The 22,498-nt window shown below is 38.8% G+C and overlaps 1 protein-coding gene across 8 annotated transcripts in view; it reads right to left on the minus strand.

The window, feature by feature from the left end:
* Positions 1–311: 311 nt before the first annotated feature.
* The window catches only part of IMPG2 (interphotoreceptor matrix proteoglycan 2), a 78,686-nt gene continuing 56,499 nt past the window's right edge, over positions 312–22,498 (minus strand). For 3 of the 8 annotated variants that reach the window (XM_025282967.3, XM_044941236.2, XM_045165321.1), the window contains 8 exons: positions 21,119–21,422; positions 18,855–20,149; positions 18,048–18,267; positions 11,270–11,480; positions 9,448–9,636; positions 7,299–7,500; positions 6,721–6,800; positions 4,594–4,942 (listed from right to left, as the gene is read on the minus strand). In XM_025282967.3, the coding sequence (XP_025138752.3) occupies positions 4,927–4,942; positions 6,721–6,800; positions 7,299–7,500; positions 9,448–9,636; positions 11,270–11,480; positions 18,048–18,267; positions 18,855–20,149; positions 21,119–21,422 (2,517 nt within the window). In that variant the 3' untranslated portion in view covers positions 4,594–4,926. Of the gene's footprint in view, positions 2,298–4,593; positions 4,943–6,720; positions 6,801–7,298; positions 7,501–9,447; positions 9,637–11,269; positions 11,481–18,047; positions 18,268–18,854; positions 20,150–21,118; positions 21,423–22,498 lie in introns of those variants that run through there. The other 5 variants (XM_025282999.3, XM_025282978.3, XM_025282989.3 and 2 more) reach the window with 5 other exon arrangements.

Consider the following 22,498-nt stretch of genomic DNA (forward strand, 5'->3'; position numbering starts at 1 on the left):
TTCAAGAGAGGCCAAATAATAACTCAGCATCATTAACTATCAACAAATTTCGGGGCAACAATTGGGCTCTGAATCTGTCTCCAATTCTCAGAGACTCTCACTTCACAAAGATTAATCCAAGACTATCCCTCCCACACCATGCTCACACTGTATGTATTTCTGAGCGGTAATTACAACTGAACTACTGCTACAATCTACAGTGTTTCCTTCTAATTGACCAAAAGTGTAGGGAAATTCTTGAAAGAGAAGTTTATTAATAATGAAAATGGCAAACTCTATACATGAGAAAAAAGACCTTTCATATACATAAAGACTGTTAAATTTTTATTTCTAATTAGCTAGTATTAAGACTAGAGCATGTCAAGCAAACAGTACAGTAACATGAGCTTATCTGACCCATACTTTAAATACAGTGTCATCATAAACAAGATGAAACAGAAAAATCTTTCATTATCCACACTTCATATTGAACATATATTATGGTATGTACAGTCACTTCATAATCATCACAGTCCACATACATAAATAATTATACCTTATTCTCTGATATTATGGTTACATTTTTCCTATTTACTCCCTTAACCACTAAAAAAGTAACTAAGTGAAGGAAAAAAGGATAAGGAATCATTTCAACTAGGCTGTAGCTGTAAGTTGTGTGTTTTACTCTGTCTTATTACCCCAAGGGGAGTGATTTAACCTGTGTCTTGTTAAATCAAACAGATAATGTTAAGGTTTTACAAAATGCATGACTGAAGGAAATTTCTATTTATATTCTTTACATCATCAGTTACTTTCTGGTACCCTCCCACCTTCTCACCTCCAGCCAGGTTCTTCTGGAGAACACAATGCAACTGATTTGATGATTATGACCGTCACACCATTTTTCTGCATTCATTGCACACTTGGGAATAGAATGAGCTAGGAGGCATGACTCATTGCAGCTGGATTGTAAATTTGAAAGGCTGGCCCCACCCATTCTACTGGGAATTGTTAGAAACATTTTAAGAAAAAAAAATGACCCATATTTTTCTTAGCTAAAATATTTCAACTTAATAAAGGTAAGTTTTTCTCCTAAATCAGCTGTTTCCTCATGGAGCAAATATGTTACCTTGTTTTCCCATTTCAAAATGAAACTTCAATTCACAGGCTGATAGATGTCAAAGTATCCATTATTGAAAACATGGAAATGACACAAAGATGCCCACTGCCTAAAAATTATGAGATGGATGAAGGCAAACTTACCAAAAAAAGAATGCAAATAAATAGATCAGGTACACATTTGAGTCAACATGGCTTTAGAGCCTACAAAGAACATTTGTGCAATTTTCATCTTTTGTCAGAAGTACTAATAAATGAGGGTTGTTCAATTACATTACAATTTACTATGTGATTAAAAAAAAGTATGAGAAGGGGAGCAGCCAAGCCATGATGACCAGATACTGAAGAAAAGAAAAAACAAAGGGTGGGATTAAAATCAGGTAAAACTTGCACTTGTGTTATTATGTGAAGTAAATGGGACTTTACAGCACATAACTGTGAACAAATACCCTTAAACCACTGCCATGTGGAAATGGAGTCCTACATACCAAATAAATTTCTCATTATCCAGAACCCAAGAATCCTGTATGTATACTCAACTATAAAGGTTACATCTGCAAGACTCCAAAGCACCTTCTGAACCAAAAAAAACAAAAACAAAAAACCACCTTGAATTCTTTACCATGCACTCTCTAGTTGTGGTGCACAGGCTCTGGAGCTCACAGGCTCAGTAGTTTATAACACGCGGGCTTAGTTAATCCGTGGCACGTGGGATCTTTCCAACCCAGGGATCAAACCCTCATCCCCTGCCCTGCAAGGTGGATTCTTAACCACTGGACCACCAGGGAAGTCCCAAGGGAAAAGTTCTTTTTAAAAGCTCTTTCAAGATAGTTTGTCCTGTAAGACCAATAGCTCTTTTAGCCCTTACAGTGTGAACAGCAGAGGGTCTTCACCATGGAAACTTCATTCTCCAGTGTTTCTCATTGTGGTTCAATGATGACAAAGGTAAGGCCAAAGTCTTTATTCCTGAACTGAGGAGCTCAGGTCTCACACTGAGAGTTCAGGAGTTCCTTCCATTAACAGATGTGGAGCAGACATTTGCACAGTCAACAAGAGATTTGCTCTTCAGAAATATGTCAGAATTCTTACTTCACTGATTGGCTTCTGGAAACAACAATCCTCCTTCAGCCCCATTCGTGCTTCTCATAAGTGTTCCACAAGGTGGCCAGTTCTACACCCAAATCATGTCCATCTAGACTCTGCCGGCAAGCAGACATTCATTTAAAATGTTGCTTCCTAGGGTTAACTGGGTTAGAGTTAATAAAAACAAATTTTCTTTTTCATCTATAACAAGCAAATTTAGAATCTTCAACAGAGAAATCTTAGAAGTTTTACAAATAAAATTAAGCATTAAGTAGTGACAAATGTCATTAATATTTACAATGCTTTAAAGATAAATATCATTTCCCTTTCAAATGAGCACAGTAGAAAATATCCCAGCAGTGGCTTGTACCTATGCTGAACTTTTTTTTTTTTCCTTGTCTTCTTCGATTTATTTATTGATTGATTTATTGCAAACTTTTATTTATTTTTTTTAATTTAATTTTATTTTTAAATTTTACATAATTGTATTAGTTTTGCCAAATATCAAAATGAATCCGCCACATGTACACAACTTTTAGAGAATCTATTATGTGAGTAGGGAATGAAAGAGAATCCCAGGAAACAGGAAATACCAACCTATATAAACACACACTCATAAAACCTGTGACCCATACATACTTTGCAAAATACCTAGACATCTTAAAGGCTTTCAATAGCTTTATTGTGGCATGTACTCATTCCAGCAATTTCATTTCTGGTGTCTTCATAATGAGTGAAATTGGCGATCATTAAATTGAGAAAAAAAAAATGAACCAAGTATTTTAGCTCATGGTCAATCTATCCCTGCTTAATAGTATCTGGTCATAAAGAAACCAAAATATTAAAGATTATCTTTGACTAACATGAAGATACCTAACATGAAACACGCCTGCATCAATAATAGCCTATTTGCATACACAACTCAATATTAGGAGCGATAGGGCACTCTCCGTGCCCCCTCGAAGGCTACCATTCACAAAGTGCTAGGAAATAGAGTAAAGCTTCCATTTTTAGTTAAAATTTATATAAGAGGCCACTTTTTCCTACCTATAGAGAAAAAAAAAGTTATTTTAATTGCAATGGAAGTCCTGCCCTGTTTTATGTAAGCAGGAGTGAATTTAGATACAAGGTATTCATAAAGAAGCAGCCAACCTATACCATAGGAGGGAGTTAAATACTGTTTTTTAAATTAAAACACCAGGAACTAGAGGAGATAGGTTTGCCCAGAACATGGTGAGGTAGCAGCAGCAGAGTCAGGGAACCCATCTGTTCTGACTCAGCATACCCATCAATCAGCAAAGTATACTCTCAGTACTGTGGTCTTGACCCAACACCCTCTCCTTCCCTGTCCACTTGATTGAACTCATCTTTAGTCTAAGGAGAACCCTCTAAACTTTATACATATGTGTTGGCCAAGACAGCTTTAAAAAACAGGATATTAACATAATTAACAAAATAATGTGGTTTTGATTAACAGGATCCGGAAACTGAAAACTCGGGTAGAAGCACAAAGTACAGGCCTAACTCTATCCTCCAGCAAAAAGGTTGCTTTTTCTTCAACAGTTTGATTCAAAAAAGGCTTAATATTTCAGTTAGGTGAATGTCTGACCATAAACTATGTTAAAACTACTTCCAAGCTTTTCATTCCACCTGAACTAACATGCTGCAAATATTCAGCTATTAAGCCTACTTCGTCCAGTAAGAGTCTCACCTTGTCTTCCTGCTGTGAAACCTGAGGCACAGTTATTAAGAGATACCCTCAGAGACTCAGAAGCAGATAGCAAATGAATCCCCAATTCCCAGACCCGGCTTCTTCCTTATAGAAAACTTTTCAGAATTCACACAGTTTTGAGTCCCTTTAAATATAGCTTACCATCACCTCAAATAGCAAATAGATGGGGAAACAACAGAAACAGTGACAGCCTTTATTTTTCTGGGCTCCAAAATCACTGCAGATGGTGACTGCAGCCATGAAATTAAAAGATGCTTGCTTCTTGGAAGAAAAACTATGACCAGCCTAGGCAGAATATTAAAAAGCAGAGACATTACTTTGCCTACAAAGGTCTGTCTAGTCAAAGATATGGTTTTTTCAGTAGTCATGTATGGATGTGAGAGTTGGACTATAAACAAAGCTGAGCACCAAAGAATTGATGCTTTTGAACTGTGGTCTTGGAGAAGAGTCTTGAGAGTCCCTTGGACTGCAAGGAGATCCAACCAGTCCATCCTAAAGGAGATCAGTCCTGAATATTCATTAGAAGGATTGATGCTGAAGCTGAAACTCCAATACTTTGGCCACCTGATGTGAAGAGCTGACTCATTTGAAAAGACCGTGATGCTGGGAAAGATGGAAGGCAGGAGGAGAAGGGAATGACAGAGGATGAGATGGTTGGATGGCTTCACCGACTCAATGGACATGACTTTGAGTAAACTCCAAGAGCTGGTGATGGACAGGGAGGCCTGGCATGCTGCAGTCCATGGGGTTGCAAAAGAATGTTCAGACACAACTGAGTGACTGAACTGAACTGAACTGAAATACAGCTTTTGGTCTTTGTGGATATAAATACCATCACATCTCTGGCCAAATTCTAAAATTTTAAACTAGAAAAAAATTTTGAGTCCCGAATTTAATTTTTTAATAGAAAACTCTTCTTTCAACAGAGTTCCAAATCCAGGTTAATTAATATGATGTAATGAGTGATCTCCATCTTCTCTAGGCTTCTAATCAGTTGCAAATATGAGTTTTGATTAAAGCTCTTCCCTGCTATGAAACAAACAAAGAGCAATTAGTTGAAAAAAGCTAAAAGGTACTGAAATGAACTTTTGTTGAAATGTATTGTCAAACTATCTTCCTAAAATTACCAATCCTTTCTTTGCAGGAAAGCTGTCCTGTGCTTTGCTAAATTAAAAAAAAAAATCCAGTCTACAGAGACTATGTAATATTTTTACTGAATCCTAAACCAAGTCCAGTAATATTTTCATGAGCTACTTGGTAGATGAAAACTCCAGACTACATGAAAACTGAAAATGTACTGGTCACGTCCCTAACATTTTTTCAATGCTGTCTCCTGACTTTGAACAATCCCCTTAAGGTTATAGTGCCTGTGTGAACACTCTTGTTTCACTGGATCTTGTTTAACTCTTGTTTGTTATATGATTTTTTTTTTCATATATTTTAATGCCAAACAGTTTACCAGAAGAAAGTGAAGCATGTAGTCAATCTGGCTGTCCCTAACTAGGCTCTCCTGGTTCCTCTCTGGATTTCTTAGCCTAGATGAGATACCTTTTTAATTCAGGAAACACAGATGGCTCTGAGGGGCTTATAAAAGGGTCTTAGGAAAGATTAAAAAAAAAAATCAGTCATGTTCTTTCTATTGGATACCACTGAAGTTGTGCCATAGGTCATCTACTGGCTGGAGATACAGAGATTAGCAGATATTCTGGATTAAAAGGTAGAATCCTATTAATATGGCTTTGACAGCACTCAAGCAAGGTTTGCAGTAACTCCCATTGGCCAAGTCAGATGTTCAGAGAGTTTTCTTCTTAAAGGAGTATCTACCATGCATATGGAACTAGAAAAGCATCTTCCTTAGTTTCCTTTGGTGTCAATCCATCCGTTCCTATCAAAGGAACCATGAGTGAGGGGCTGCCTGTCAAAGAAAGGGGATTTGGAGCAAAGGGGCAGAGGCTCCAACCAGAACCACATGTGTGGTTGATCCTTTATCAGTTTCTTCTATAAGCAGGCATGAATTGCTCTAGTTTTTTTCTTCTAAAAGCCAGGTGCCATTATCTGGCCTGGGTGAGAACCATCCACAAGGAAGCACCTTTCAAAGGGCAGCTGTAGGACCAAATATCAAAACCAAATAATAATCCCACCCACTACGCTCAGTTAACATCTATAAATGGTCTCTTTACAAGGGTATTGTATTTTTGTAACCTACGTCTTGTTATGGATCGTAAGATGCAAAGGGAAGACAAAAAAACTATGGACACTTGCCCAAAATGTATGCTGAAAAAAGTAATGGAAAAAGACATATTGAAAAGTAAGGTGAAGTTGAAAGAAGCAAGAGACACACTTCAATGAGATCTGCCTCATTCAAAGTATACCTAAAAGGATCTACAGAGATAGGAAAGGAAGTATATGTTAAAATATGTGAGCACTTGGCTATTCAAACAGGTGACTCTATGTTAATAAGAGAAAATATGAAAGAGCGAGGAAGCTCTAGTCCAGAACACAGAGTGTCTTTGTTTTCAGTCTTCACTGCACTTGCTGTCATTGTGATCCTGAGTAAGACTCTCCATTTCTCTGATGTTTCCTTTCCGCACTCACAAAACTTAAATAAGAAACATTCAACTTGTAAAGGCACTAGAAGGAATAACTGCAGAATCAGAGTGGATGTGGATTAACTGTAAAGAACTCAACAACGCTGGTTACCAACAAAACCCCTGTCATATGGACAGGAATTATGTATTCACACTCGTGGCCCTACTGTAAGGCAAACTGTTTAGAATCCGGGTGCAGGTACTCTCTTAAATGCTTACATTTGATGTTCTCTGACAAAAGCTGCAAACTCAGGATCCCTGGCATACAGTTCCAAAATTCTCATTCTTTCTTGGATTTCCTTTAAGGGAGGGAGGAAGGAAGGAAGAAGAAGAAAAAAAAAAAAAAAAGCCATACATTACATTAAAAAAAAACTTTAATGGCCTTTTAAAAAAGAGGTCTAATTTTTATAAGAGACTGTAGCTTTCTGGATGGTACAGGAGAGAGCTACAGAAAACAACAGACTTTTCAAAAAAAGGTGGAAGTTGTGGCTACTACATGAACTGCTCTGAATAAATCAGACATATATTTCTAAGGAGTATGGAGACATTTGCTAACATTTCTAAGGGAGGAGGAAGACATTTGCTAATAACGATATAGGAATCACTGGGTAGGAAATATGATACAACACAGAACTATATCCTGGCTACATATCACATTGACTGGGAGGTGTCATGAGGAAAAAAACTAATCATGAAATAATTTCCATTCTTTCTTGAAGCCTAAGTATACACATGAACACACACACACACACACACACACCCCAGCAGAGCAACAACAAAAAAACCAAGTTTCCTACCTCTCTGGAAAGGTCACTGTTCTCATACATTTGTCTGATCTCTTCCCTGCTCAGACCAGCAATCATCTCTCTGTCTGTGGAGCTGTAGAAGGGCCGCTGAGGGTAGGGGCCCTCATACTGCTCGAGGTCGGCCTCATAACTTTCAAATACGGGGTTGTGCTTCACGGCACTTTCTACGGATGAGAGGCCATCACGCTGCCTGCTGGAGCCACAAAAAGAAAAGTATAATTGACTCAGGTTCTTTTCTGGATGCTCAGCTATTCAGGAGACTATTTACCTGGAGCAAAATTCCTGTTGAGGAAGAAAAAGAGACTAATTGGATACAAATGGGAGGGGAGTGACTGTGGAAAAGATCCAGATCAATCTCAAATATTCTTTACCAACTTGTTATCACTATAATTTCCTCAACTACTTGATAAGTGCCCTGTGGGGCCAGTTCCTTGTCTCTTTATTTTTTATTTGCCCTAAAGTGCCTGGTACCTAATGAATGTTGATGGGGAACTATGCTGATAGCATTTTATTAATATTAATGGAATGTTAAATTTTAAGGAATATTAAATATTAAGCATTTCATTAAAATCAGTGGAAATAGCATCATTATTCCCAGCATAGACAAATTAAAAGTCAGTGTGTAAATACTATTCAGCCATAAAAAGGAACGCATTTGAGTCAGTCCTAATGAGGTGGATGAACACAGTGCCTCTTATACAAGAGTGAAGTAGATCAGAAAGAGAAAAACAAATGTACACTAACGCATATACGTGGACTCTAGAAAGATGGTACTGATGAACCTATCTGTAGAGCAGCAATGGAGACACAGACATTGAGAAGTGATTTAGGGACATGGGTGGGGGACAGGCGGAGGAGAGGGTGGTATATATGGAGAGAGTAACATGGAAACACACATTACCATATGTAAAATAACCAATGGGAATTTGCTGTATGACTCAGGGAACTCAAGCTGGGGCTCGGTGACAAACTACAGGAGTGGGATGGAGGGGGGAGGTGGGAGGGATGTTCAAGTGGAGGGAGACATGGGTAGACCTATGGCTGATTGATGTTCATGTTTAGTAGAAACCAACACAATACTGTAAAGCAATTATCCTTTGATTAAAAATAAATAATTTTTTTTAAAAAATCAGTGTTTAACCACACAAAGAAAGTAACAGAAATAAAAACTCATGGGGGACTGGGCTTCAATTAAATTCAATTCAGGTCTACAACTATTTACTGAGCACTGATTGTGTGCCTAGGAATTTTCTAAGATGCTGACAATACAAAGAATTTGTTTGAATCTCTCTAGAACAAGATCATGGTCCAATGAAAATTCAGAACCAATAAAAAATGTAAGAATGATAACAGAATTATGTTCTGGGTGTTATAGGAAACTAGGAGCAGTGCCTCCTCAGCCAAGCCAGAGGGTGAGTGGAGGTAACCTAGACCGGAAGCACACCTGGAAGCACAGAAGCAAAGTACAGCCAGTGACTATGATCACATTACACCAAAAGGTCCTTGGATTGCTAGTCTAGCAAGTAGAATAGGTTCTATCTCCTCTATTAATGAACCTATACTTAACTAAAATGAGAATCAGATTCTATTTCTTGTCAGATTCTTACCTAGATGTAAAGTCTGCCTAATTACCACTGGAGTGAGCCAAAGGGGAACAAACTAATAGATCTGGTCCTCACACGGGCCTCAGCTTATCTCCATCACCCTTTCTACCCCTCCTGCACCACGCAACAGGCAGTCTGGCCCCACTCAAGGATGCCATTCTTCCGTTGTGTAGTGAGATTCATGCATGCCTCTCTGTTTATTCCTTCAACTGGCTAGAAAGTTTTTCATCTACCTCCTGCAGCAAACATCTACTCTTCTGTCCAGTCAAATATCATAACCATCATTAAAACATCTAAGCTGCCCTCCCCTAGGGAAAACAAATTACTCATCTAGGCATTCTAGCAGGTTGTTCAAACTGTTGCTTATGTTTGTTTCCAGACTGACACCCTCTGAGGACAGGGACCATGTCTCTTCTCAACTTTATAGCCCTCTCCCCTCCATTCAGACCCCTTCCAGTACTCAGGATACATAAAGTACAAAATGAATGAATAAAAGGAATATTTTATTCCATCAGAGAGAAACTGTTGTTATTTACCTGGAGGGTCTCCCTCTTTCCCTCCTAACATATTGAGCTTGAAGAGCCTTGATGATGAAGAAGACTACAGCAGAAGAAATGAGGACAAGTCCAATCATGGAGGCAATGGTGATGCCGATCACCAAGGGCTCAGACACAAACTCTTCGCAGTGCTCACCACGATACCACCAGTTCTCACCCACCCGGCACCTGGAACAAGAAGTGACCAAGCCCCAAATGAAATCACTCTGTTGAAAGTAACAACAGCAGAACCTTCAGTGGGACTGAGCACAGGTAGAGAGAGAAATGCTGACCACAGGAATCTTCAGTAAAGAGGTGAGTAAGATTAAAGGCTGTGCATAATGCCTGGCACAGACTCAAGAGGTCCTCAATGACTACTTGTAAAGACTGATAAAAGAATAACTAGACTTATAGAAAGTAGTCTAGTCAACTCTGTTGTTTATGGATAATGAAAAACAGGCCTGTTTTCGATAAAGGAAAAAATTGGAGTTAGATCACACAATTTGTCAACAACAGAGCTGGTCTAGAACCCAGGTCCCCAGACGCCTCACATCCTTCCACCACACTGCAGAGATCCTCCAAACTACAAGGCCACACACTATGTAAAAGCATCCTCAATTCCCACAGCAGCAATCACTGCTTTATAAAATCAGATTCATTTCTTTGAAAGTCAAGAGACTATTTTTCCTCTTAGTTTTATAGCCAAACTTTACATACAGAAAATCTGAGTCATTTCCGCCTATTTCCTCTGCTTTTGACATTGATGCCAACACTTTCCCCTTTTGAAATTCACAGACTGTCCTCTTACTGAGGTCCCCCCTGCTTGTTCTCAGCATCCTCTCCTTCACACCTTGTGACTTTGGTTGGATGTGGCAGGGAGGATGGTTGGTTCTGCTCTGTTTAAGTAGAGTGACCAGGGAAGTCTGCCTGAATCTGCTCATCTGTCTGCTATATTTTCTTTGACTCTACCTTTAAAAAATAGAAATTAGATACTTAAAATATCACAACTTTAAATACTTGCTGTTCTTTATTTTTAATTTTTTTTAATTTTATTTTTAAACTTTACAAAATTGTATTAGTTATGCCAAATATCATAATGAATCCTCCACAGGTATACATGTGTTCCCCATCCTGAACCCTCCTCCCTCCTCCCTCCCCATACCATCCCTCTGGGTCGTCCCAGTGCATTAAGAGCAGCCCAAAGCTGTTAAAAACATAATTCAAATAGAACAATAAAACTCCTCTGTTTCAGATACAGTATAAAGTGTTGATTATATATCAAAACACAATTTGAGCAGCAATCGCCTTGTTATCACCACTAAAAACCATTACACAAAGATCTCCAACTATTCTAAGTACTCTCCAGAAGACACTAGGCAAAGTTTTTCTTATAGCTTTGTAGAACATAAGATAAAATAACCCATTGAACTGGGTATAATTCAGGCCTATTAACTGATTCAGTCTTCACATGTGAACTAGATGGCACCCATCTGGTAGCTCAGTTGGGAAAAAATCTGCCTGCAGTGCAGAAGACCTGGGTTCGATCCCTGGATCAGGAAGAAGAAGGAAATGGCAACCCACTCCAGTATTCTTGCCTGGAAGAACAAGAATCCCATGAACAGAGAAGCCTGGCGGGCTACAGTCCATGGGGTCACAGAAGTCAGACATGACTTAGCAGCTAAACCACTGCCACATCTATTACCTAGATATAACTTCTCTAATAAAAATTGTTGTGATCATCCTAACATCATAGGCACAGATCTCTTTCTTCAGAGGAAGTATCTCTAACCTTGTGAAGCCAAAATCTCTCCCTACAACATACCTACAAATGGCCCCATGTCCAGGCATGATGTCACACTTCCCATCATTCAAGCAGAAGTTGGGCTGTAGGTCACAGAGACTCTGACAAGGCAGATCTTCCACACTCAGGTACCCAGGGTAGCATCTGCACTCCGCCTCTCCACTCCAGGGATTGACCAAACACTCAGAAAATTCATTGCATGCTTGAAACTTACAAGGGTTGGCTTGATCACCTAAAATACCAAACAAACCAGAGAATGGTATAAGGAAAGGTAAAACATAGGAATTGGGGTATAAGAAGCCCCTCCAATAAGGGTCTCCCATTCAAAGTACCATGGGATAATCCCCTTCCTGAATCACCGAAATATATCACCACCCACATCACAAAAAGTTTCTGATTCGCCCTTAACTGATGATAGCTTTTGTCAAATTTCTTTGAAATGCAGAGCCAAATTATAGGATCCAGTGACCTGGGTGAGCCTTGACCTGTTTTATATAAGAAGGATGTAGAAGATTTAAAATCTATGTATTATAGGTCTAAATTAAACAGTTTTCATGTACCATTCATTTCCACCAAGCCTATTCTGCTGTCATGGTCCTCTACTCCACACATCAGGCTGCATACCCTACTCCTACCCTCACCTCACTGAGAACATGGGATGGAGAGACAGAGTATAGAGAAGAACTGGTGGAAGCCTCAGGGATGAGTACAGCCACAAAAGAGCAGTCTAAGAACATTTGAGATTTGTGAAAGTTAATATCATGAAAACATATCAGCCCCACACCACCTCAGGCCATTCTCAACAGTATTTTGGCTTTAGTAATTCCAATTTCAATTCATGGGATGAGAGAAAGTGACATTTAAAAAAATTATTTAGGACAAAAACCAGTCAAAAATGATATAAGAACTGACCATAGATGGGCCTTCCATCCTATCATGGTAAAACTGCATGTTCTTCAGTGGTGAATGGCAATCTCTGAATTACAAAAAGGCAAATGGTAAAGAAGATACCACAAATAGAAGAAATCACTGGAAATGACCCATGAACTCATCTATATGAAAAAGCATAAGGTTTAGCTAGAAGATGAAGGGAAGGTTGAAAAACAAAAAGCATAGTCTCTCAGTTTCCAGGTAAATTAATATTGCTTTGAGAATCAATAACTTCCTTGCTGCTGTGAAAATTCAAGACATTTTGCATGAATCTGTGACCTTGGAATATGTAGATTCTCTGCAGCTAATCCTTCTTGGCCCTATGTAGTAATGAGAGGGGAGGTATTGGGTAGAATACTGTCCCCTGAAAATTCATGCCCACCTAGAACCTCGGAATATGACTTTGCTTGGAAATAGGGTCTTTACAAATGCGATCAAGTTAAGATGAGGTCATACTGGATTAGGTTACCCAAAGTCCAATACCTGGTGTCCTTATAAAAAGAGGGAAATCTGGACACAAGGACACAAACACACAGGAAAGAAGGCCATATAAAGACAGAAGTAGAGACCACAGTGATGCATCTACAAGTCAAGGAATGTCAAGGATTGCTGGCAAACACCAGAAGCTAGGAAGAGGCAAGATAGGCTTCTTTCTTAGAACTTTCAGAGGGGACATGGCTCTACCAACATCTTGATTTGCATTTCTAGCCTCGATAACTATGACAGAATAAAGTTCTGCTGTTAAAAGCCACCCAATTTGTAATCTTCTGTTACAGAAGTCCTAGGAAACTAATACAGAGGACCAAAAATAAAATGCTCATAGAACAAGAAGAGTATACAAACGCGCTAATAGATGGCAGTTTCTACAAGGCAACTACACAGCAGGATTCCACTGTGTATTTCCCAAGTCTTCACATCCTGGTCCTCATATTCACTTTGTGGCTTTGTAATCAGAAAATAATCTAATCCTGGCGTAGGCTGAAATCTGTCCCTGTGAGGGACAGAAGTGTATCTAATGGGTGGTAAGGATAGTACTGAACATTTCATGCAGGGATGGGAACAATAAAGAACAGAAATGGTAAGGACCTAACAGAAGCAGAAGAGATTAAGAAGAGGTAGCAAGAATACACAGGAGAACTATACCAAAAAGGTCTTAACCAGATAACCACAATGGTGTGGTCACTCATCTAGAGTCGGACACGCTGGAGTGTGAAGTCAAGTGAGCCTTAGGAAGCATTACTACAAAGCTAGTGGAGATGATGGAATTCCAGCTGAGCTTGAGCTATTTCAAATCCTAAAAGATGATGGTATTAAAGTAATGCACTCAATATGCCATCAAATTTGGAAAACTCAGCAGCAGTCACAGGACTGGAAAAGTTCCTTTTTCACTTCAATCCCAAAGAAGGGCAATGTCAAACAATGTTCAAACTACTGTACAATTGCTCTCATTTCACAGGCTAGCAATGTTATGCTCAAAATCCTTCAAGCTAGGGTTCAGCAGTACATGAAATGAGAACTTCCAGATGTTCAAGCTGGGTTTATAAAAGGCAGAGGAACCAGAGATCAAATTACCAACATTTGTTGGATCATGCAGAAAGCAAAGGAGTGTCAGAAAATCATCTACTTCTGTTTCATTGATTATGCTAAAGCTTTTGACGTTGTGGATCAGAACAAACTGGAAAATTTTTAAAGAAACAGGAGTACTAGACAACCTTACCTGTCTCCTGAGAAACCTGTATAACCTATATGCAGGCCAAGAAGCAAGTTAGAACTGGACATGGAACAACAGACTGACTCAAAATTGGGAAAGGAGTACAAGAAGGCTGTATATTGTTACCCCGTTTATTTAATTTATATGTAGAGCATATCACATGAAATGCCAGGCTGGATGAATCACAAGTTGGAATCAAGTTTGCCAGGAGAAATACCAACAACCTTAGATAAGCAGATAATACCACTAATGGCAGAAAGTGAAGAGGAACTAAAGAGCCTCTTGATGAGGGTGAAAGATGAGAGTGAAAAAGCTGGCCTAAAACTCAACATTAAAAAACTAAGATCATGGGATCTGATCCCATCACCTCATGGCAAATAGAAGCAGGAAAGTGGAAGCAGTGATAGATTTTATTTTCTTGGGCTCCAAAATCACTGCAGATGGTGACTATGACCATGAAATTAAAAGACACTTGCTCCATGAAAGGAAAGCTATGACAGATCTAGATAGCATATTAAAAAGCAGACATCACTTAGCCAACAAAGGTCCATATAGTCAAAGCTATGGTTTGTCCAGTTTTCATGTATGAATGTGAGGGTTGGACCATAAAGAAGGCTGAGCACCAAAGAACTGATGCTTTTGAATTGTAATACTGGTGGAGACTCTTGAGAGCCCTTTGGACTACATGATCAAACCAATCAATCCTAAAGAAAATCAACCCTAAATATTCACTGGAAGGACTGTTGCTGAAGCTCCAATACTTTGGCCACCTGATGTGAAGAGTGGACTCACTGGAAAAGACCCTGATCCTAGGAAAGACTGAAGGCTAAAGGAGAAGGGGGTGGCAAAGGATGAGATGGTTAGATATCATCACCGATTCAATGGACATGAATTTGAGCAGACTCTGAGAGATAGTGGAAGACAGAGGACCCTGATTCCCTGCAGTCCATGGGGCCCAAAGAGTTGGACTCGACTTAGCAACTGAACAACAACAAAGGATGGTATTGCACAGTCCCCCTTTGTTGATGGAAGTTCAAGAATTTCTGAGATACTATATGTGAAAATAAATTAAGCAAGAGACAAGTCAATCTTATCTTTAGCCAATGTTGAGATAAAATAATATTTTAATCTGAAACCTTTTAGCTAAAAATGTATGTGTAATAGGGAAAATTCTATTTAAAATTTCTAAAACTCTGTGACCACTCTATGGGTGTAGGTGAGTGCCTAGGGAAAGGAAAAATAGAATCCATTAAGGGGAAAAAGATAAATGTTTCCCCCTTTTATTTCCAATCAAGGAGAGAGACTGAGACCAATATTTAAATCATGCAAATAAGAGATTGGCATTTTAAAGTCTCTTTCTAGTCTTTTGTGCAGATAAAAGGTAGATGTTCAGAATGGATAGCTCTCCATTTGGAAGAATATTTAATGACTTTATGGGGAAACAGAGGGAGACTTGGAGCTATGCTTGAGATAGGAGACAGCGATCTAAACTGTAGAATGAATTACATTCTGGTTTTCCAGGGACAGGCGAAGAGAAGGATTGATGGGTCCCAGGAAATGGGAGCAGAGGAAATATGAAGAAGGTCTGGAAAAATAGCCAGAGGTGCCAGAGTAATGTAGCAGTTGACTCTGTCCTGGAGGAAAAATTGGCTGTTAAAAGACAACTTTGAAAGGGTGGCTGAAAAATTTGGGGATATTTATACCTAATGGTAATATTTTTTTAACCCATTTTCTGTACTATGACAAAAACTCCTCTATCACCCTCATATCATCAGCAAATATCTGATGGAATCAACTGCCCTGTGTTGAGGGTATTTTGGGAAAATAAAATATGGGACTGTGATCTGTGTTGGATTAACATAAAGAACAACCACAAGGGTCAAGGCAAATGGTGAGATTGGAAATTCAATAGAAGAAACTCAAAGCTGGAGAAAATTAAGAGATAGTTAAATTCCCTGATAATTCCTAGAGATGTTAGGGCTTGGAGGGCCTAGGATGCAGGTTTTACACTGCACATGGTGAGGACGAATGCAAATTCATTTGAATATTAAGGGAAAAGGTGGCTCTATAAACCTTGATGACTTGGCATACATCTGACATGTGAGTTACATACAAAATTGAAGTAAATGTACTTATTTATATACTTCTCTTCAAAAAGAAGTGGGTAGACTTTTGCAAAAGCTTTATAAATCATCGCTGCTTGCATTTACATGGCTAGTCAAATGTTTTTATATATGCTATTTGTTTAATCCTTAGAATAGCCCCATGAAATATTAGCCAAGTAATATTATCCAGTTTGCTATATAAGGGAGTAAGGTTCAGAGATAAAACAGCTCATCTAGGATCACACAAATGATAAATGGCAGAGCAGAGGCAAGAAACCAGGCCTTCCAAATTATAATTAATTGCTTCTTCCACTATACCACATGACCACATGGCAAAAAATGTGCAAATGTCCTTAATGAACTCAAGTGGCAAGAGATGCGGATATAGGGGAATTAGCTAAATCATTTTCCTCACTTTCAATGAATAATGGTCCTTCATGGATTTCAAAGGAAAGAATGCTTGCTTCTTTCCTGGTTAAAGAATAGGGCTGACTTCCAAACCAGTTTGAGAGTAAAGAGCACTGGAGAAATTCAAACCCAGACATTCCATCTTACTCCTACTCAAAACCACGCTCCTCTGGTATGCAGAAGGTAAAAAAGAAAAAAGTCTGAGCATCCACCAGTATTCTCTGCATCCAACTCTTTCAAATAAAAATAATGGTTTATTTCATTCATTCACAGTATTTTTGAGTACCTTCTATATGCAGAGGTTTTGGCTACAAAATGGCTAATTAAACAGACAAAGTCTCAGTCTGTGTGGATAGTTCCACTGGGAAAAATAGCTATTAAGCAACTATGTGCATAAATTAGCATGACTACAACAGTTATAAATTTTACAGAGGGAAAAGAACCAGTCTAGATTATGAATCAGTGAAAGTCTTGAGGAAGAGACACTTGAACAGAGGCATAAAGGGTAAGCAGAAGTCAGCCAAGAGAGGAAAGAGATTCAGGCAAAGACAGAGTGTGCAAAGGTTTCAAGACAAGAAAAGTTTTGGGAATCAAAGGAATCCAAAACAAGCTAGTCTGAGTAGAACACAGTGAGTAAAAATGTTCGCTTCACTGGGTGATACTGGGGAAGAAAACAGGAACCAGGCCCGTGGTTACTGAACCAGGTAGCCACTGAAAGTATTTCAAGCAGGAAAGTGAAATAATCTGATCAATGCTCTAGAAAGAGTGCCCTGGGTGCTGTCTGGAAAACGAATGGAAGGGGATGGGAGAGAGGAAAAAAAGTGAGATAGTGGGGAGACTGGTCCAAATGAAAGATGATGATGGTCTGGCCTAAAGAAGGAGCAGTGAAGGCAGAGAAAAACACACAGATCTGAGATATCTAGAATTCAGAATGAATTTAAGTTTAGTGAGTGACTAAAAGTTAGAGGTGATGGAAACTGAGGTATCAGAGTGACTTTCTAGGTATCTGGCTTCAGTAGTGGAGTGGATATAATTTCCATTTAACAACAGAGACAAGCTGAGAGAAGCAGATTTAGTTGGAAGGTACGAAGAAATGGAAAACAAGGGCTCAGTCTTAGCTTCAGGGCTTAATCTAAGCTTGATATACATAGAATATATCCAAGTTGAGATCATCAACTACGTAGTTAGATACAGATTCTGGAGCTCAGAAAATAAGCATGATCTGCATATAAAAATGTAGAGAGTTATTGACATTTATATTAGACTTATAATAATGAAAATAGATAAAACAACACGGAAGAATAGCACAGAAGGCGAGAGAGTTCACATCTAATGGGCTTCACGACATACAGAGGTAGCAAGAACACATTCAGTGGATTAGTAAAAGACAGAAAAAGATGGAGCCGGTAGAAAAGAGAATGGGAGCTAAGTAAAGATAGCATGTGGGACAATCCTTCTGAAAAGAGAATGATACTGACACCCTTGGAAGACATAATTTACTAATTATCAAAATGCGGCAAATTTGCCTGATTTAGTCCTCTTCTACCTATAAGTATTGAACTTACCCAATTCAGTGTGGAAGAAAATACACACGAATAATAATCAGATTCCACTAAGAAACCATGATAGTATTCAATATCATTACCTGATTCCACATCAAGGGAGTATTTATCAATAGCCAAGTTCATGGTTTGGTAAGCAGTAGTGCAAAAGTCTTCCAGAATCACGTAGACAGCATTGGTGACGTTAGGAAGGACAGACCTGGTGAACTTCATTCGGCTATTCACCACAATACTGCCATTTCTGAAGTTCAGGATTTCTAAATTCTGGAATCCAGTGAGATTTGATTGGAGATAGGGAACCAGCTACAATACATGTAAAGTGGGTCAGTTTATTGACAAAGTTTTACATTTTGTTCAATACACCAAAAACAAAGAAAGACGAACCTCTCCCCTTTTCCAAACTGTATTCTGTTTACATTATTTAAATTGTTCATCAACAAAAGTATGAATTGTGAATTATTTGAGTCATGAGGTTATCAGAGTTATTTAGGAAACCCATGGAACTCAGTTTTAGCCACCAGAGAGTTTATTCTCTGTTTCACTAAAGGATCGTGACAGTGAAAGTATTATAGGTACCTACAAAGCAATCTCACAATAAAATGTGAAAATAAATCTTAAACCTGTTTCAATCCTAGAAATTATGGAATAAAAATCCAGTATCTAAGTTGTCATATCACTGTTATGCCACATTTGTGTTTTCATTTTTTTGTTATCCACCTGCCTCATTGTTTTCCTACCAACCCTAGGCTATTACACTATTTGGAGATGATAGGAAATGAAAGCCCACAGCAGACCACACTTTCCTTGGCTGAGAACTTATGTTGTGGGGAAAGAGGGGTGGTTCATATATGATTATTCACTAATGCCCGTATTTCACTTCTTATGCTTACCAGTTCTAAAAATCTTTGCTCCAGGGCTTTATACTCCAAAGAGTTTTTATTAAACAGATCTTCTGAAAACATCATGTTAGTCACTCTGAGGCTGAAGAAAACCACCACAGCTCCTACGGCTTGGGTATGACTCAGGTCATCACTTCTTGTGGGTTGAGCAACAAGAGCCATCTCTGTGGAGTGGATATTTGTAGACATTTCCACATAACTACCAACCATGCCACTTTCCTCAGGGATTAGCTCAGGCTGATAGTAATCTGTGCCTATCTGGTCCAACTCTAATGAAATATCCTGTACACCCATAATGACTTCATCTTCCAGCAGGGTGGAACTTATGGTTGAAGGCAATTTGGTAGACTGTGTCATGGAAGCTTTCAACCAGAGCTTGTCAGTACTCTGTGGTGTACTTGCCAATGTGTCTCTGGACAGTTTCCCTAAGGGAGAAGTTCTTGCCCAAAAGACATCTGACTCTGGCACTGTGGTCCTCAAAGGCTGCACATCTGACTTTTCTATTGAAATCTTGCTGTCAAACCATTCATGGTTAAATGACTCTGTAGTCTGCTCCATATCCTCCTTTATAAAGTGTTCTACTTGATCTGCTTTATCAGTAGAAGTGGAGACTGCCACAAATGTCTGCAGAGGAGGTGATTTGGTAACTGAATAATAATCAATGTCGGGTACCTCTGATGTGTGCTTGGGTAGAACTGGAGATGCAGATTGAGTTGTGGTCTCTGCAAAGAGGGACACAGTAGGTCCACCAAGGGGCTCATCTTCTGCAAAGTTTGTAGACCCATCAAAAGGCCCATATTCTGAATGCTCAGCACGTTGATCTGCAGAATCTATTTTGTCATCTATAACTGGTTTCACATCTATACCCTCAGTTAGCAAAAGCGAATCCTCAACTTCAAGCCATGACTTGGACAATGGTTCAGTGCTCTTCTCTAATGAAGTCTCACTCCATGGCCAAGTAATCAGGTCTATCTTTTGCCCAGACCCTGAACCCAAACCACTTTCAAACATGAACTCTTTTTCCATAGTTATGTCTGGCATCCAAGGGCTCACTTCTAATTGGTCTTTGACTTTGGAGGCCAAAGAGTCCATGCCAAACGGTGTAGTTACTTCTTTAGCAAGAAGATCAAATGTGACAGAGGAGACTGGATATGGTGAGGATGGCAAAGATATCCCAGAGTCTTCCATGGATGGTGGTGTTTCTTTTGGCACAGGATAAGTAAATGGACTTGAAGGCAATGGGTTAACAGAAAGAAAATCTTCTGACACTTCAACTTTCATTAATCCTAAAAATAGAGTTTTCCATTAATCAGTCTACAAAGATGCCAAAATATATTCCCAGTCCTAATAAATACCTGTTTTTCCCCATTAGATCATGACAGACAGTTGCTGACTTTTACTTTGCCAAATCCAGCAAACAACAAGAAGGGATGATTATGTTTTTGTGATGTGGTACAATCACTCATGATTATAACCCCCTTCCCTGTGGATAACAAAACATCAGGTACTAAAATAACTCATTTTCAAACACTTTGGGTTTTTTTTACCCTGTGAAAACAGAGAACTGCTGGTAGCCATATTGACAACAAAGACTGACTCTAGTAAAATCTTAGGAAGAAAATTCCCTAGGAAATTGAATTCCCGTTTTCTGGCTATGTTTATTATCCACCATTCTTCAGGTTCACCCAATGTTCAAAAACCTGGGCTCATTATTTATATCTTTATTCATCTTCCTCTTTCACCTATACTCTATCCCTGAGTCTCACTGATTTGTCCTCTCCTGCCACATCTAAATCATCTACTTGACTTTCATTTCTCAATCTCTGCTACAGCTTCCCCAGTTCAGACTTTCCCCTTCTCAAGCCTAATGCAAGCTAAAAATCTCTATTGGCCCCAAATTAATCCTATTAAAAGATACTGGCATAATCTTTGAGGCTGTTTGTTTACTACTAAAATATTCAAGCAAGTACAGTAGTTCTTAAATAGTAATATAATTTAATTATATATCCTTTAACAGAAGCTTCAAAATATCTATCAGGTGATCTCACCCAAGATAGTCATTTCTTATTATTTACCTATTTGGACTTTCCATTCCAACCCATTAAAGCCAATTGTTCCCTTTCTCACACAACTTTTCCAAGACATTTCCTCTCAGTGAATGTGGCCATGCTTTCTTCTAACCCTAGTCTCTTGCTCTCTTCAAAACCTCTGTCATCTAATGCAATAAATTGTGAAAAGTGATTAAAATTCCTTACCATCTTCTAATGAGTGAGACCCAGAAGTCCTTTCTTCAGAAGCCACAGGCAGGTCAGTCTGAAGCACTGCTGGGGTGACAGAATGAAGAGTCAAGCCGCTAACGTCTAAAACCTCTGGGGAAGAACTGAGGCTCACCTTCGAGGGAAAGGCTAATTTGGGTGTAGACACTAAATCACCCAAAGGGCTTTCTGACCAGAGTTCCCTGCCAGTGGCTGAAGGAAGGCCAGAGCTGAAACCAAGTGGTGAAATACTGCTCGTGGTGGATTCATCTGCTGAGGGCCATTCAGCTTGAGGGGTATTATCCTGGAGGGGCAAAAAGAGGCTAAATCATATCATAGATAAAAGAAACACATACAAATAATTTCAAATAATCATCCATCCATCTACATTCCCAGATTTTACAGGGACAAAAGGCAATGTAATATTGGGGAAGGGATGGGGTATGGGCTCTAGAAGCAAAGAGATCTATAATTAAATCCCAATTCAACCACTTACTAGTTGGAAAATCTAGAGAAAAATCATGTATCACTTGAACCTCACCTGAAAAGTAGGAACAGATGACAAATTATCTTTAAAAGATCCCAAACAAAGTGAGTTTGTGGGATAAAACATTGTTTCTCTTGCTTTAGATGGTTCCTTTCCCTCTATCTTATTAGTGTGCTTTAAATACACAGAAGTTACTAATATCTTTACTTTGTTGTCAAAAACCTAAGCACGTTGCTCACAGCAGGAAAAACAATCGGTAATTTTATTCATCATTCTGAAAGGTATTAAAAATTAATTACAGGTCTTTTATTTTCATAAGAAATGCCACCAAGTGAAATGTGGTCTCTTACCTTGAATAAGTAGCCATATCTGCAAATTATAGCAATATCTGTGAATTATAGTACCACCTTTACTAACATAGTATTAATCGTATCTTAAAATTTAGCTGGTGGCTCAGGCAGTAACGTATCTGCATGCAATACAGGAGACCTGGGTTTGATCTGCATGCAATACAGGAGACCTGGGTTTGGAAGATTTCCTGGAGAAGGGAATAGCAATCCACTCCACTATTCTTGCTTGGAGAATCCCATGGACAGAGGAGCCTGGCAGACTACAACCCATGGGGTTGTAAAGAGTCAGACATGACTGAGCGACTAAGCACACACTCAGGAATAGAAAAGTGGACAGAAACACAATCCTTGAACACATTAATTATTTAATCTTGTGAAGATCAGTCTATGTAAAAAGGTTTAATGATGATTTTAATAGGTAAAATGGCCATGACATTGGATAGGAGTTTATATATTCCAATCTATACTGAATAACAAAACCCAAGAAGTGTCAAATGCATAGAAGGAATTCATAAAATATTTCCTAGGTGAAAACTGAAAAAT

The sequence above is a fragment of the Bubalus bubalis genome, chromosome 1, assembly GCF_019923935.1.
Source record: "Bubalus bubalis isolate 160015118507 breed Murrah chromosome 1, NDDB_SH_1, whole genome shotgun sequence".
Lineage (NCBI taxonomy): Eukaryota > Metazoa > Chordata > Mammalia > Artiodactyla > Bovidae > Bubalus > Bubalus bubalis.